This window comes from Phocoena phocoena, chromosome 10, assembly GCF_963924675.1.
Source record: "Phocoena phocoena chromosome 10, mPhoPho1.1, whole genome shotgun sequence".
In the NCBI taxonomy this organism is placed as follows: Eukaryota; Metazoa; Chordata; class Mammalia; order Artiodactyla; family Phocoenidae; genus Phocoena; species Phocoena phocoena.
Window position 1 is genome coordinate 39,442,999 of NC_089228.1, and position 15,717 is coordinate 39,458,715.

A 15,717-nucleotide genomic window follows, 5' to 3' on the forward strand; every position below is an offset into this window, starting at 1 on the left:
TGCTTTTCTTTTTCCAATTTTTTTTTTGTAAAATGCACATAACATAAAATTTATCATCTTAACAACCATTTTTATGTGCACAGTTCAGGGGTATTAAATACGTTCAGAATGTGCAGTCATCACCACCATCCATCTCCAGAACTCTTTTTTTTAATAGTTTTATTTTTGTAATCATGTTAATGTTTATAAATTTATTTACTTTTTAAATATTTATGTAGGTTGCACCGGGTCTTAGTTGCGGCATGTGGGATCTTTGTTGCGGCATGCGCACCCTTAGTTGTGGCATGCAGATTTATTTATTTATTTATTTATTTATTTATTTATTTACTTTATGTTTGGCTGTGTGGGGTCTTAGTTGTGGCACGTGGGATCTTCTTTACTTCATGCATGCGGGATCTAGTTCTCTGACCAGGGATTGAACCTGGGCCCCCTGCATTGGGAGTACAGAGTCTTACCCACTGGACCATCAGGGAAGTCCCCATCTCCAGAACTCTTTTCGCCTTATAAAATGGAAACTCTATACCCATTAAACAATAACCCCCATTTCTCCTCCCCACCCAGCCTCTGACAACTACCATTTTACTTTCTGTCTCTTTGATTCTGTCTGTATGATTTTTCTGTCTCTAAGTATGTCACATAAGTGGAATCATTTGTCTTTTTGTGACTGGTTTATTTCACTTATCATAATGTCCTCAAGGTCCATCCATGTTGTAGCATATGTCAGAATCATATTTTTAAGCTTGAATATGGTTCCATTTATGTATATACCACATTTTGCTTATCCATTCATTTATCTATGGACATTTGGGTTGCTTCTACCTTTTAGCTATTGTGCATCGGGCTGCTATGAACATGGGTATATAAATCTCTCTTTGAAACACTGCTTTCATTTCTTTTTGGTACCTATGTAGAAGTGGAATTGTTGGATCATATGGTAATTCTATTTTTATTTTTTTGAGGAACCGCTATGCTTTTTTTTTTTTTTTTTTGCGGTACGCGGGCCTCTCACTGTTGTGACCTCTCCCGTTGCAGAGCACAGGCTCCAGACGCGCAGGCCCAGCGGCCATGGCTCACGGGCCCAGCCGCTCCACGGCATGTGGGATCCTCCCGGACGGGGAACAAACCCGCGTCCCCTGCATTGGCAGGCGGACTCTCAACCGTTGCGCCACCAGGGAAGCCCCCCGCTATGCTTTTTTCCATAGCAACTGCACCATTATACTTTCCTACCAACAGTGCACGAGTGTTCTGATTTCTCCACATCTGTGCCAACACTTGTTATTTTTCTGTTTTTTGTTTTTTTTTACAGTAGCCATTCTAATGAGTGTGAGGTGGTATCTCACTTTGGTTTTAATTTGCCATCCTTGCTTTTTGTCCATGTTTTTTTTGTTATGCCTACTCCCTTTTATTTTTAACCTTTTTCTGTCATTTCTTTAGATGAAAGGAACATATCTTTGGTTTATTTTTTGGCCTGAGAGCTTTTTTCATTCAGAAATCTAAACCCATTCATATTTATTATTACAATCGCTATCTTTGTCCTTTTTTTTCCCCAGTACCTTGCAGATTTCTTTTCATCTCATTTTTTTTTTTTTCTGTATAAGCATCATCTTTTCTGTGATTTGGAAGGCAAGCAGTGTTTTTATTCCAGTAGTCATTACCTTACAGCTTTTCAAAAACATTCTTAAGGAGAATGCTTGTAAATAAAGGAATAACTAAAATATACTTATCAAAATTAGTAACAGGAAAATAATTCTTGATTCTGTTGGGAATTATGAGGATGTGTTATTTCCATTTGTTTCCTTTCTGCCCTTTTTTTTTTTTTACTGTAATTGGGCAGAGTATAGCATCATGTTTTTTTTTTTTAATCTGTTGTAGCTCTTCTTTAGAACTGATGAACTCTTTCAAAAGAGTAAGCAATTTCTGTGACCCGTTTTATAGCTCATTTAACCCATTTTGTGGGCTTTCATCAGCTGTGGCTGGTGGGAGTTACAGGAGGTTTCCAGCCCTGATTTCTTTCTTGTGCAAATAGCAGCTCCCTGACGCAGGTTAGGGGTCTGGTGTCTGCCTTCCAACGGCACAGATATGGCTGGAGCATTTGGTTTCTCAGAGAAGCCTTGGCAGCCCTGATCTTTTTTTTTTTGAGGTTAATCCGATTATTTTCCTAGATACACTGGATTCCCTTCTTTTTCTTTAGTTTGGTAACTATTCTAGTATCTGTGATCTGTTAGTCATCTTTCCATGTTTATCTTTGTTCTTTCCTCTGTTCTGGTAAACAGCCTTGGGCTAGTCTTCTGTTTTAACGTTGTGATTTTTTTCTTAGCCCAATCCACAATTTACTGTCTTATTTTTCCTTTTTTGACACAACAGCTTTATCGAGTTATGATTCACATATGATACAGTTCACCTGTTTAAATTGTATGATTCAATCGTTTTTAGTATATTCACAGAGTTATGCAACCATCACCACAATCAATTTTAGAACACTTTTGTTGTTCCAAAAAGCAACCCTGTACCCATACCCCCATTTCCTTCCAGTCCTTCCCCCCCAGCCCTAGGCTACCACCAATCTGTTTTCTGTCTCTATAGATTGGCCTGTTCTGGACATTTCATTCCTCCTGTGGTAGAATGTATCAGTATTTTGTTCCTGTATATTGCCGAATAATATCCCATTGTATGGATATACCACATGTTATTTATCCATTCAGCAGTCGATGGGCATGTGGGTAGTTGCCATTTTTTGGCTTTAGGAATGATGTTGCTCTGAATGTACAAGTTTTTGTGTGGACATGTTTTCATTTCTCTTGGGTAGATAGCCAGGAGTGGAATTGCTAGGTCATATGTTAACTCTACGTTTTTTTGTTTGTTTTTTTTATTTTGGCTGTGCTGTGTGACCTGTGGGATCTTAGCTCCCTGACCAGGGATTGAACCCAGGCCCTTGGCAGTGAAAGCACAGAGTCCCAACCACTGGGACACCAGGGAGTCCCCCATGTTAACTCCATTTAAGCTTGTTAGAAACTGCCAGGCTGTTTGCCAAAGTGGCCGCACCATTTTACATTCCCACCAGCAGTGTGTGAGGGTTCTGATTTCTCTGCACATCCTCCTTATCACTTGTCATTATCTGCCTTTTTTTTTTTTTGTGGTATGCGGGCCTCTCACTGTTGTGGCCTCTCCCATTGTGGAGCACAGGCTCCAGATGCGCAGGCTCAGTGGCCATGGCTCACGGGCCCAGCAGCTCCGCGGCATGTGGGATCTTCCCGGACCAGGGCACGAACCCGTGTCCCCTGCATCGGCAGGCGGACTCTCAAACACTGCACCACCAGGGAAGCCCCTATCTGCCTTTTTTGTTATAGCTGCCCACACTAGAACACAGTTCAGCCAAGTTCTCTGCTGCTTTATGATAAAGATTGCCTTTTCTCTCTCTCTTTTTTTTCTGGCCGCGCCACACATCTTGCGTGATCTTAGTTCCCTGACCAAGGATTGAACCTGGGGCCATGGCAGTGAAAGCACGGAGTCCTAACCACTGGACCTCCAGAGGAGTCCCTAAACATTCATATTTCTAGCAACATTCTGTTCATGATAATATACGTATTCTCTAAGGCAACAGAGGCTTGCTCTACTGTCCTTCACTTCCTTCTGAGCCATCACCCTAATCACTTTTTTTTTGGCCACACTGTGGCTTGTGGGATCTTAGTTCCCTGACTAGGGATTGAACCCAGGCTCTCAGCAGTGAAAGCATTTGGTTCTAACCACTGGACCGCCAGGGAATCCCCCAATCTTTTTTTTTTTAATTAATTAATTTATTTTTGGCTGCGTTGGGTCTTGGTTGCTGCACACAGGCTTTGGGCTACTCTTCATTGTGGTGTGTGGTCTTCTCATTGAGGTGGCTTCTCTTGTGGTGGAGCATGGGCTCTAGGCACACATGGGCTTCAGTAGCTGTGGCACACGGGCTTAGTTGCTCTGTGGCACGTGGAACCTTCCTGGACCAGGGCTTGAACCCGTGTCCCCTGCATTGGCAGGTGGATTCCTAACCACTGTGCCACCAGGGAAGTCCCCCCCAATCACGTTTATTTTATAAATTTATTTATTTATCTTTTGGCTGTGTTGCTGCGCACAGGCTTTCTCCAGTTGCAGAGAGAGGGGGCTGCTCTTTGTTGCAGCGCGTGGGCTTCTCACTGCAGTGGCCTCTCCTATTGCGGAGCACAGGCTCCAGGTGCACAGGCTCAGCATTTGTGGCACGTGGGCTCAGTAGTTGTGGCTCATGGGCTCCAGAGCGCAGGCTCAGTAGTTGTGGCGCACAGGCTTAGCTGCTCCACAGCATGTGGGATCCTCCCGGAGAGGGCTCGAACCCGTGTCCCCTGCATTGGCAGGAGGACTCTCAACCCCTGCGCCACCAGGGAAGCCCCTGCCCCCAATCCCTTTTAATGCCCATATTTTTAGCAGGTTCCTGGTTGCTGCCAACATTCCTTGGCTTATAGGTGCATCACTGCAATCCCTGTCTCCCTCATTACATGGGCTTCTTCCCTGTGTGTGTCTCTCTATGTCTTTACATGGCCTTCTTAAAAGGGCATCAGTCATTGGACCTCATCTACTTGATTATATCTGCAAAGACTATTTCCACATAAGGTCACATTCACAGTTCCCAGGGGCTAGGACTTCAGCGTATCTTTTGGGGGGAAGTATTCAACTCACAACAGGTAGTTTGTGTCTTTGTAGGAATTTTCCTATTTCACCTAAGTTGTCTTATTTGTTGGCATATAATTGTGCATAGTATTCCCTTATAATCTTTTTTATTTCTGTAAGCTTTGTAGTAATATCCCCCTTTCATTCCTGGTTTAATAATTTGAGCTTTCCTTTTTCCTGTCAGTCTAGCAAAAGTTTTGTGAATTCTGTTGATCTTTTCAAAGAACCAACTTTTGATTTCGTTGCTTTTTTCTATTTAATGAATTTGTGTTCTAATTTGCATTATTTCCTTACTTCTGCTTGCTTTGGGTTTAATTTGTTCTTCTTCCAGTAACTTTTTTTTTTAAATAAATTTATTTATTTAGTTAGTTTTGGCTGTGTTGCGTCTTTGTTGCTGTGGGTGGACTTTCTCTAGTTGTAGTGAGTAGGGGCTACTCTTTGTTGCAGTGTGTGGGCTTCTCACTGTGGTGGCTTCTCTTGTTGTGGAGTGCAGGCTCTAGGCACGCGGGCTTCAGTAGTTGTGGCACGTGGGCTCAGGAGTTGTGGCATGCAGGCTTAGTTGCTCTGCAGCATGTGGGATCTTCCTGGACCAGGGATCGAACCCTTGTCCCCTACATTGGCAGGCGGATTCTTAACCACTGTGCCACCAGGGAAGTCCCTCCAATATCTTAAGGTAGAAGATTAGATTAGTGATATGAGATCTTTTTTTTTAATATAGGCATTTATAGGTTTAAATTTTCCTCATCATCTTTCCTTTTTAATAGACAACTTTGCCCCCAAGGCTTTGTCTAGGAAAAAAACCCTGAGGACAAAGGTAGAAACCAGCAGCTTTTTATTTTATTTTTCAGAATAATTTGTTTATTGTGTGTGTTATGAATTGTAGTGTCACAGTTTGTTCTCCTGACCCCCACTTTATAGTTTCTCACATCTGTTTTTTGAATTTTATTTTATTTATTTATTTATTCATTTATTTTTGCGGTACGCGGGACTCTCACTGTTGTGGCCTCTCCCGTTGTGGAGCACAGGCTCCGGACGCGCAGGCTCAGTGGCCATGGAGCGATGGCCCAGCCACTCCACGGCATGTGGGATCTTCCCGGACCAGGGCACGAACCCGTATCCCCTGCATCGGCAGGCGGACTCTCAACCACTGCGCCACCAGGGAAACCCTATTTTATTTATTTTTTTATACAGCAGGTCCTTATTAATCATCAGTTTTATACACATCAGTGTATACATGTCAATCCCAATCGCTCAATTCATCACACCACCACCACCACCACCCCGCCGCTTTCCCCCCTTGGTGTCCATACGTTTGTTCTCTACATCTGTGTCTCAATTTCTGCCCTGCAAACTGGTTCATCTGTACCATTTTCTAGGTTCCACATATATGCATTAATGTACAATATTTGTTTTTCTCTTTCTGACTTACTTCACTCTGTATGACAGTCTCTAGATCCATCCACGTCTCTACAAATGACCCAATTTCATTCCTTTTTATGGCTGAGTAATATTCCATTGTATATATGTACCACATCTTCTTTATCCATTCATCTGTCGATGGGCATTTCGGTTGCTTCCATGACCTGGCTATTGTAAATAGTCCAGCAGCTTTTTATTATGGGCGTTTTATTGCTTCCTCTCTGGGCACCTCCTGTGGGCTGGTTCTTGGCTTGAGCCTTGGAAGGACTGACACTGGTCAGTCCACACATTGTCCTGGGCTCTTTTGTTTTGTTTTAAAATGGCATTTGTGTACGATACTCTGTGCTGTGCGTGTGTGTGTATCCTGAATGACATGAGGGAAATCTTACTTTATAGCCTATACAATAATCCATACTCTGCTGTAGTATTTCCACAGCACAGAAGACAAAAAGACACATTAGAAAAGACACATAGTTAACATTTCTGTGTTTATTTTTATGGCATAAACTGGATGGATGGATGATGGGTGGGTGGAAAAGACGTGTGATAGCTTTTTCCAAATGTGAGGCTGCCCCTGCTTAGTGTTCCCAGGGTGCCTGCTCTTCCCAGCTGGGAGAGGCCTTGTGGCCCAGCAAATGCCCTCCCCCTGACACAGGGCTGATCCCTGGGCCTGATGTGGGTGGTGTGGTGACTGTGGTGTCTCCCTAGGGCGTCTGTGAGGAAATGACTTACGAGGAAATTCAGGATCATTATCCACTGGAATTTGCCCTGCGAGACCAGGACAAGTACCGGTACCGGTACCCCAAGGGGGAGGTAGGTGGGATATGGGGGCTTAATCCCAGCCACTGCTGCCTGCCTGGGAGGACCGCCTGTGACTGAGGGCCCCGAGGGGCTCTGCAGAGGCTCCGTGGGCAGCAGGAGGGGCCTGGCCTCAGAGGTAGGCAGGCTGGGTGTGTGTGTCACCTCTACCACTTCTCAGCCGTGGCCCAGGCTGCAGACCCCTCCTTGGGTGGTGGGTGAGCAGTGCTGCCCAGGAATCCCAACCCTGAGGCCTACTGGAGCCCAGTTTCCCATCACTCCCCATCTTTACTTTCCCCATCCCTGGGAGTGTCATAGGGTGACCCCATCCTCCCTGCGGCTCCAGATACCATCCCTAGCCCTGAATCCAGACCTAGGGATTCATTTTCCCCAGGTGAGTCGTGACTACCATAAGTCACCTGCACTGTCACCTCCCCTCAGACTGGCTCTCGCCTCAGCCCAGGCCCCGGGTAGAAACAGTGTCACCTTTTTTTTTTTTTTTTTGCGGTACGCGGGCCTCTCACTGTTGTGGCCTCTCCCATTGCGGAGCACAGGCTCCGCACACACAGGCCCAGCGGTCATGGCTCACGGGCCCAGCCGCTCCGCAGCACGTGGGATCCTCCCGGACCAGGGCACGAACCTGTGTCCCCTGCATCGGCAGGTGGACTCTCAACCACTGCGCCACCAGGGAAGCCTCCAGTGTCACCTTTGACTCATGTATCTCCCAATTCTAGGATGTGACCTGAGGCAGTGGCCAAATAAAAATACCTCCCACAGACACACAGGTTTGCGTACACACATACATGTACACATGTCGAAACCCCCCGCCCAAATGCCAGGCTCACAGGTGCCTATGCTGTGCTGTCCTCGGGAATAGGACAGCTTCGGGTAGCATTGATATTTCCCCACATCATACTGTGAGGGAGAACCCAGATTTAGAACCAAACCAGATAACAGTAAAAAGAAACAAAGCAGCTGGCTGCTCAAACTTGAGAATACAGGGGGGAAATTGGTAGGGAAGGTAGTTGCCAAAAGAAGCAATCTAGGATATCCCCAGAAATACCAGGGGCTGGCACAAGTCATGCTGGTATTACTCCCAACCAAATCATGGGGCAAACTCAGCTCCAAGCTTGAGGCCTTTTTTTTTTTTTTCTGAAGGACGGCTCACTGTGTGCAAACAGGGGTGAACCCCCAGGGCTGGGTCTCCCAGTGAAAAGCTCTAGACCTGCCAGTCACCGGGGTTGGTTCAAGGGCTCCCTCATGGCACCCAGGGGAGGTACAAGGCAGGCAGACTGTGAGGATCCTTCCTGGGAGCTCAGGCATTCTGACAGTTTGCACTCTGGGAAGTTTGGGAGGTTTTTGCTTCCCCTCCTTACAAGCCTCGTTCTGTGTACTCCACGTGCGGCAGGTAGGAAGGGAGCCGTGTCTTCTCCACCTGTCATCAGTTGCCAGCATGTGAATTCCAGCAGCTGAGGGTTCAGCAAAGGGCCCCAGGATGGGCATGGAGGTGGCCCCTTGGACGCAACCTAAGCCCCAGCCCTGCCCTCTCGGTCCTACTGGGACCTGGCCCTGGGATAGGGGAGGTGATCCCTTTGTCAGACTGCCAGTCCTCACCAACCTCCCAGAATGGTGAGGAGTTCAGGAGAAGGTAGCCCACTACCCAGAAGGTCTCCATCCCTACCCCCAGAGCTGGGTTGAGGATGCTTCCCACTTGCCCTTGCAGTCCTATGAGGACCTGGTCCAGCGACTCGAGCCTGTCATCATGGAGCTGGAGCGGCAAGAGAACGTGCTGGTCATCTGCCACCAGGCTGTGATGCGCTGCCTCCTGGCCTACTTCCTTGACAAGGCAGCAGGTGCGGACGCTGCCCCTGGGGAGGTGGGATGTGTGTGTGAGAGAGATCGAAGGGGACTGTCACCTGGGCATCCCTGGTGCCAACCCTCTCCGCCTGTGTCCACAGAACAGCTGCCTTACCTCAAGTGTCCGCTGCACACGGTCCTGAAGCTGACCCCCGTGGCTTATGGTAAAGAAGCTTCCCGCATGCTGACCTGGTTGCCAGACTGGCTGTCTGCAGGGTTCTGTGGTTTTCTGCAAACCCCTCCCTTGAAAATTTCATTAGAAGCTCATTCCTCCTCCTTCCACCCCACCACCTTTCCCAATTTGCTTTAAAATTTTTTTTGTTTTAATTCCTGTGGCCACAGGAAGCCTCCCCAATGATCCTTCCTTAACCATCACCCACCCACATGAGGGGCTTTTCTACTGGTTTCTCCAAAATCCCCCAGAAAGCCCCACGGCTCCCAGGACCCAGACCTGAAAATATGCGCCTCTGCCTTGGGCTCTGCCAGCAGAGGCCTCACGCAACTTCCTAACCTCCTGGGTCCCGACTCCTCCCCTTCAACACTGGACGAGGCACTCTCACATGGTTGTGCCCTCGGGACAATAACTGTATAGCTCAGTGGCAGCTAAAGTCATCCCAGTGCATGTTAATCGCCTCGTCCCCCTTTGCACTGAGCGCCTGGCACCATGGTGATCCCGCCTCGTGTGTGAGACAGGGCTGGGTGAGGGTCTGCTCAGTGTAGTGACCCCTCACGGAGCTAGGCTTGTTGCTTCTCAGACCGCCCTCAGCCCCCGAGGTGGGCTGCTCATCCTCACTGTGGCTCTGCCTGGTGCCCGGGCTCCTTGGCGAGCCTGCGCTGGGCAGTGGCCCAGAGGCTCGGGCCTGACACGCTGCCTAGTGCTTCCTCACGGGGCCTCCAGAGCTGCCCAAGGTGGGAGGACTGGAGTGAGGCTGAGGTGTCTGCTCAGCCCCACAGCAGCGAAAGCCTCCTCCTGGGAGAAGCTTCTACCCCTGTGGCTCTGCTGCGTTTCAGGAGGGGGAATGGATTTGCATCTTCCCTTTGGCAGGTTGTAAAGTGGAGTCCATATTCCTGAATGTGGCGGCCGTGAACACGCACCGAGACAGGCCTCAGGTAGCAGCTGGGTCACTGCTGGGGTGGTGGGCACGTTCCTGGGGGTCCAGACACAGCAACCACCAGGGCCAGGCCCAGCTGGGGCATCTACTGAGTGAGCTTGAGTTCTCTGTCAGGGTGACGCTGTGGCCAGAACAGAGGCTAGAGGCCTACAGGGGGCAGGCGCTTCCATGTCCCACCAGCCCAGGCCTCATGAGCACCTGTCCAACTTGAGCACCTTTAAAAAGTAAAAATGAAAAATGTCCTGCTTTGTTGTGGAAAGGGCCATGCAGAGGCTGAGGGTGTCTCGGTGCTGCGTAGAGACCTTCCTGCAGAAGGACACGTCTCTGTTCTGTGTTCCCCCAGCGTTAAAGATAGAAGCTCCTTGAAGTGTTGCCCAGAAGCACTTCATGCCCGTGTGGGATCCTTCTGCCATGTTGGTTTCCTCTCCCACTAAGGCCAAGAGCAGGACCGCCCCTCTGGGCCCCATTCCCAGAGTCTGTTGCACCAGGAAGGCTCCTGGGACCTTAGTCATGCCTGCTGCCACCCACAGTGGGACGTGCTGGGCCTTGGGTCCCTGCCCAGGGTGCAGGCCTTGGGCCCCACAGGCTGAGGTGTGTGGATGTGTCCTCCTATTTCCTAAGGCTGCTTCCCCTCACCAGAACCAGTCATTGTGTAAACCTCTTCCCTGTTTGCCCTGAGAGTCCGATGAAGGCCCAGTCTGGCACACACAGGTCTCAGGGGAAGATGTCCCAACAGGCCCCTCGTACTGAGGAAAGCCCAGAGGTGTTGGGCCCCCAGCACTGACGGGGTGATGGTGAAAGAGGCCCCTGGACCCCGCAAGCATCAGGGGCTGGTGCCCCGGTCCATTTGCAGGAGCGAACATGGCCATGGGGTAGTTGGCAGGCACCCTGCCTGCCTCTGGGTAGGCACTTCTGAGAGGCAAACTTCTGTTGGCCACAGGTTCTGGGATGGTTCCTTTTAAGGTGGGCAGGATCTCCAGGTCCTGGCCCATCCTTGGGGACAGGTTGTGGTGAGAAAGGGGCCCTTGGGAAGCCTGCCCCCAGTGAGAATTGCACCTGCCCCTACAATTCCAGTGGCCAGCCCTGTGAACTCAGGAGTGTGGCCATAGGGGACATGATTCCCTCCCTGCCGATCTGGGCTGTGGCCCAGGTCATTGGTGACCTGCTCCATTGGGCCACCAAGATCAGGGATCACATAGGATCACATAGTCTTTCAGAGTTGAGGGGAGTCTCTGACCCCCATCCCTTAGGCCTGAGATGCCCTGAACTCAGCCGGCTGTGGACAGAACTGGGCTCTGCAGCTGAGGCAGGGGAGGGGTGCTGTTCAGGAGGTGGTGCAAGGGGCCTGGTGCCCCAGCTCTCAGACACAGGAGGTGTCCGCAGGCAGCTGGGGCCATATCGGACACCTGTCCACCGACACACCGACATAGCCGGGAGGAGGGCACCCTCAGGAGCTGGTCCCCTTCCCAGCCAGCTGTTTCTCCCCACCTGACCCAGACCTGAGGCAGGAGGCGGGGATGGCCTCACTCTGCGTAATGCCTGACCTGCCTGCAAGGAGCAAGCAGGAACCGGAGGTGTCCTCCATCCCCCACCTTTGTTCTGGTGTTTGTCACCCACCACGTGTCAAGAGGCTCTTGACCCCTGGCTCTTAGGAAAGGTCGGGGTCTAAGTCCTGTGGCCGGGGCTCCTTGGGGTGAGAATGTGAGTCTGGCGGCTATAGCGATGAGCGAAGCAGGTAGTGGTGACTGTCTGTCCTTGGCAAATGGTCAGTGTTCTGTGTGTTTAATTTTGTGCAGAATGTAGACATCTCTCGGCCTCCGGAGGAAGCCCTTGTCACGGTCCCTGCTCACCAGTGACCGTGTGTCGTCCACTGCAACCCCCGGGCAGGTGTTGATCTCTGTGGACGAGGTCATTCCAGGCCCTCTGGTCTGTGTGACAGTCACTACACAGGAACACCCTCAAAGCCATGCATGGCTGGTGGCACCCAGAATCCCAGTCCCAGCCCACCTGTTTCCTTGTTGACAGTGTCAGGGTTGTATGCGGTGCCCAACCTGCTGCTATAAACCACTTGGCCTGACTGCGTCTGCACCGGGCCAGTGAGAGGTTTCCCAGCCCCTGATCCTTCTGTTCTCTCTCACCGGCCTGGTGGGCCTTGTGAAGTGTGAAACCCAAAAATGTGAAACGGAAAGCACTTGCTGTGATGTTTCCACCCACTGAGGCCGAGCTGCCTGGGTAGACCTGGGGACCCCTGCCAGGGCTCTGCTGCCCTCTCTTTGGCCACTTCCTGAGCCAGAGGCAAGGTGTTCATGAGCTGCTGCTGCCTCAGTAAGCGGGAAAGAGCCATCCCCATCCTGCCTCGCCAGGAACTGAAGAGCTTCCTCCACTGGCCAGACCCTTGAGTCCGTGCGTCTGCATTTGTGGATGCTCAGGAAAGCAGTGTGTTCACTTCAGCACATGGGAATGCACAGAAACATGCAGGGAGCGGGGTGTTTGCGATTACCCCTTCCCAATTATGCCTACACTGGAATACTCGTGGGAGCTGGCAGCCAAGGCCACCCCTCTCCAACTGCTCTCATGGTGCAACACGTAAAGAAAGACGTGAAGACGGGACAGTTGTATGAGTCGCCCTTCCCAGTGCTCGAGGGAGAGGCTGCCCTCCCATCTTCCTCTCCCAGCCATGCCACTGGGCTACCTTGCCTGCCGCTGCCTGTGTCCACACAAGAGTGTACACTGGTGGCAGGGACCTGCATTTGCTGTGAAGGATTCGGAAAAGCTTGCATGGTCCTGCAAAGCCTGTCCTGGCGTTTGTTGACCTCTACCCACGGAACTAAGCACGGGAAAGCCCAGAGCTGGAGGCAGCCTCCGGCCAGGGCAGGAATTTCCCAGCTTCTGATTCTTGTACACAGGAGCCTGATGAAAACGACCTCGGGAAGCCTGCCATCTGTCACGCCCCTGAGTTCTTTTGGGCCCAGGGAGTTGTGCTGGGCCGCAGGTTCCGGCTCCATTTTGTAGCTGGGAGAACAGGCTGGCCAGCAAGTTGTGAGGCTGGGTGAGGAAGCGTGTGGATTTGTAGTTGGATGCGCTGCTGTCCACAGGTGGTGATCCTTGGTGAAGTCAGGCCCCAGGATCCTGTGTCCCTGGCCCAGGCTGATGATCTCTCGGCCTCGAGTGCCACAGCAGTTATGGACAGACATGGGTGGAGAGATATCCAGGACAGAGCTGTGGCAGTACCCTCCTTCTGGACTTATCTCCTGTCAGAGCCCCAGGCCCCTTAGACCCAGGGCCAGAGGACCACGCTACTGCCTTTGGGATGTGGAGACTGCAGCCTTTGCTTCCATGTCCGCCAGAGTATTGGTGACTTTTGGTCATGCTCAGTTGTTGGCCATAGCAGGTCCCTTTGGTCAGTGGCACGTACATCTAGATGTCACCACCTCTCCAAGACCTCAGGCTGGCTGAGGTGAGACCAGCGAGGCCTTTTCTCTCTCTCCAGAGGGCAGCCAGGAGCTACTGGAGATGTGTCACAAGGACTGGAATGGGGCAGAGGGAAGTCTGGGATCCCAGCAGGGCTCACCCGGAGCCAGCTCTGCATGGGCAGCCATCCACCTGGCTGGCTGCCCGGTTGTAGCCGGGATGGTTGATGTGCTCCTGTTGCAGACATGTTTCCTGCTCGCCCTGGAATGGATGTTGTTGGATCTCAGCCACATATCACACTGTGTCCAACATTCTTTGCAATAAATACTTTTTTAAAAAAGAACAATCTAAGGTGTTGTGTGGCCAGCTCGCCACTGGTGAGGTTCTTTCCAGCGGCTCTGCAAACCCCTGTGCTGTGCTCCCTCCCAACAGGTCTGTATGGACCCTTGGTCCAGCTCCCACCCCCATGACTACCCATCCCTGGAGCGGAAACTGTCTTGCCCTGGAGTGAGCCCTGGGCAGGGCCCGGGTTTTCTCTGGGCTGACCAAGGTTGCTGGGCCCTCACCACTGAGACAGAAACAGACATAGGGGGGGATCTGGGGTCCCTGGAAATGTGGGTTCCAAATACTGGCATCCCTGGAGAGGGGAACCAGAGGCTGGGTCGAGGATGGAGGGCCTGCATAAGGCTGTGGGTGGAGCGTGCTGGCTGATTCTCTGGTGTTCTTTGTTACTTCTGGCGTGGGGAAGGTGGTGACAAGAGACACCCTTTCCTATGCCTCAGAATTTTTTTTTCCTTTTGCATTTAAAAAAAAATTTTATTGAAGTATAGTTGTTTTTTTAAAAAATAAATTTATTTATTTATTTATTTTTAATTTTGGCTGTGTTGGGTCTTTGTTGCTATGCGTAGGCTTTCTCTAGTTGTGGTGAGCGGGGGCTACTTTTCCTTGTGGTGCATGGGCTTCTCATTGCCGTGGCTTCTCTTGGTGCAGATCACGGGCTCTAGGCGCACGGGCTTCAGTAGTTGTGGCACGTGGGCTCAGTAGTTGTGGCTCGCGGGCTCAGTAGTTGTGGCTCACGGGCTCTAGAGCACAAGCTCAGTAGTTGTGGTGCATGGACTTAGTTGCTCCACGGCGTGTGGGATCTTCCCAGACCAGGGCTCGAACCCGTGTCCCATTGGAGTATAGTTGATTTACAATGTTGTGTTAGTTTCAGGTGTACAGCATAGTGATTCAGTTATACGTATACATGTATTCATTCTTTTTCAGCTTCTTTTCCCATATAGGTGATCACAGAATATTGAGTAGAGTTCCCTGTGCTATACAGTAGGTCCTTGTCATCTATTTTATATATAGTAGTATGTATATGTTAATCCGAAGCTTCTAATTTATCCCTCCTCCTCCCCATGCCTCAGAATTTTGTTGGACTTTTCTACACCTTCTGCCGTGGGGCTGGGGTGTTGCAGGGGTCTTCGTCCATGGACATAACATTGCTGGCATTTGCCTTTCCTAGTGTGTCAGGGCAGAGGGTGGCTATGTCACAGTGGATGACAGGAACCCCTTGGGCTTCATCCCCAGGCTCAGAGTAGTATCAGCTATGACTGTCTTCCTGGTAGGTGAGGTTGGGGGACCGCTGAATGGTCCCCACCCTGTCTCCGGGCACAGAGTTCCTGGAGTGGATACCTGACCTCCTTAGAGGCTTCCTTGCACTTCCTGAAGAAGGTTTTGAAGATTTCAACAGCAAAGCAACAACAGAAGGAATGAAATATAACACTATCCGAATTTTTCTTCAGGTTCACTGTTCTACCACAACCTAGAAAGAGCGATTATATATGGTTAGGCTGAAGAATTTTGTAGCATTTTGGGTTGCTAGGAAACAGTGGCCATCAGGTAGGATCAGAGGATATTTGGATAGAATGAAATACTGTTACAAAGACATAGGTTTCAGCAACATTTGAATTATATTTATAATATGGTTGTATATTATATATTAATAAAATATAATTATCACCTGTAAAGGCGAGTTGCCATGTTTGGTTTAGACCAATCATTATTCATCCCCTGGGACTGGGCACATTGTTGTTTACACAAAAACTGTTCTATTAAAAGTGGAAAATGGGGTAGACCAGAAGTGGTATCTGTCAAACCCTGGCTAATGGCCACAGGTCTCTTTGGGAAGGGTTGTGGGGAAAGTACCAGCATGAAGCTGGGCTGTCTTCACAGGGCCCACCTTAAAGGGCACCCACCCCACTTCCGTCAAGGGCCCCTGGGTTTGTGAACTGATCTTATCTGGAATATTGGTGAGAGATCCTATCCTCTGCAGTCAGGTCTCTGGTGGTCAGCCCTCTAGTTCTTTTGTCATACACATCCAGTAGGGCTCTGCTGGCCTCCCCATCAGTTTTTGTCTTAGGGGCCTGGTGATCTGCCAAAGATCCTGGTATCTGCA

At 50.1% G+C, this 15,717-nt stretch overlaps 1 protein-coding gene across 4 annotated transcripts in view; it reads left to right on the forward strand.

Annotated features, from left to right (window-relative positions):
• The window catches only part of PFKFB4 (6-phosphofructo-2-kinase/fructose-2,6-biphosphatase 4), a 39,347-nt gene extending 27,153 nt beyond the window's left edge, over window positions 1-12,194 (forward strand). For 2 of the 4 annotated variants that reach the window (XM_065886259.1, XM_065886258.1), the window contains exons 10-14: window positions 6,805-6,909; window positions 8,618-8,747; window positions 8,853-8,915; window positions 9,797-9,861; window positions 11,660-11,719. In XM_065886259.1, the coding sequence (XP_065742331.1) occupies window positions 6,805-6,909; window positions 8,618-8,747; window positions 8,853-8,915; window positions 9,797-9,861; window positions 11,660-11,719 (423 nt within the window). Of the gene's footprint in view, window positions 1-6,804; window positions 6,910-8,617; window positions 8,748-8,852; window positions 8,916-9,796; window positions 9,862-11,659 lie in introns of all 4 variants that reach the window. The other 2 variants (XM_065886257.1, XM_065886260.1) reach the window with 2 other exon arrangements.
• Window positions 12,195-15,717: the final 3,523 nt, after the last annotated feature.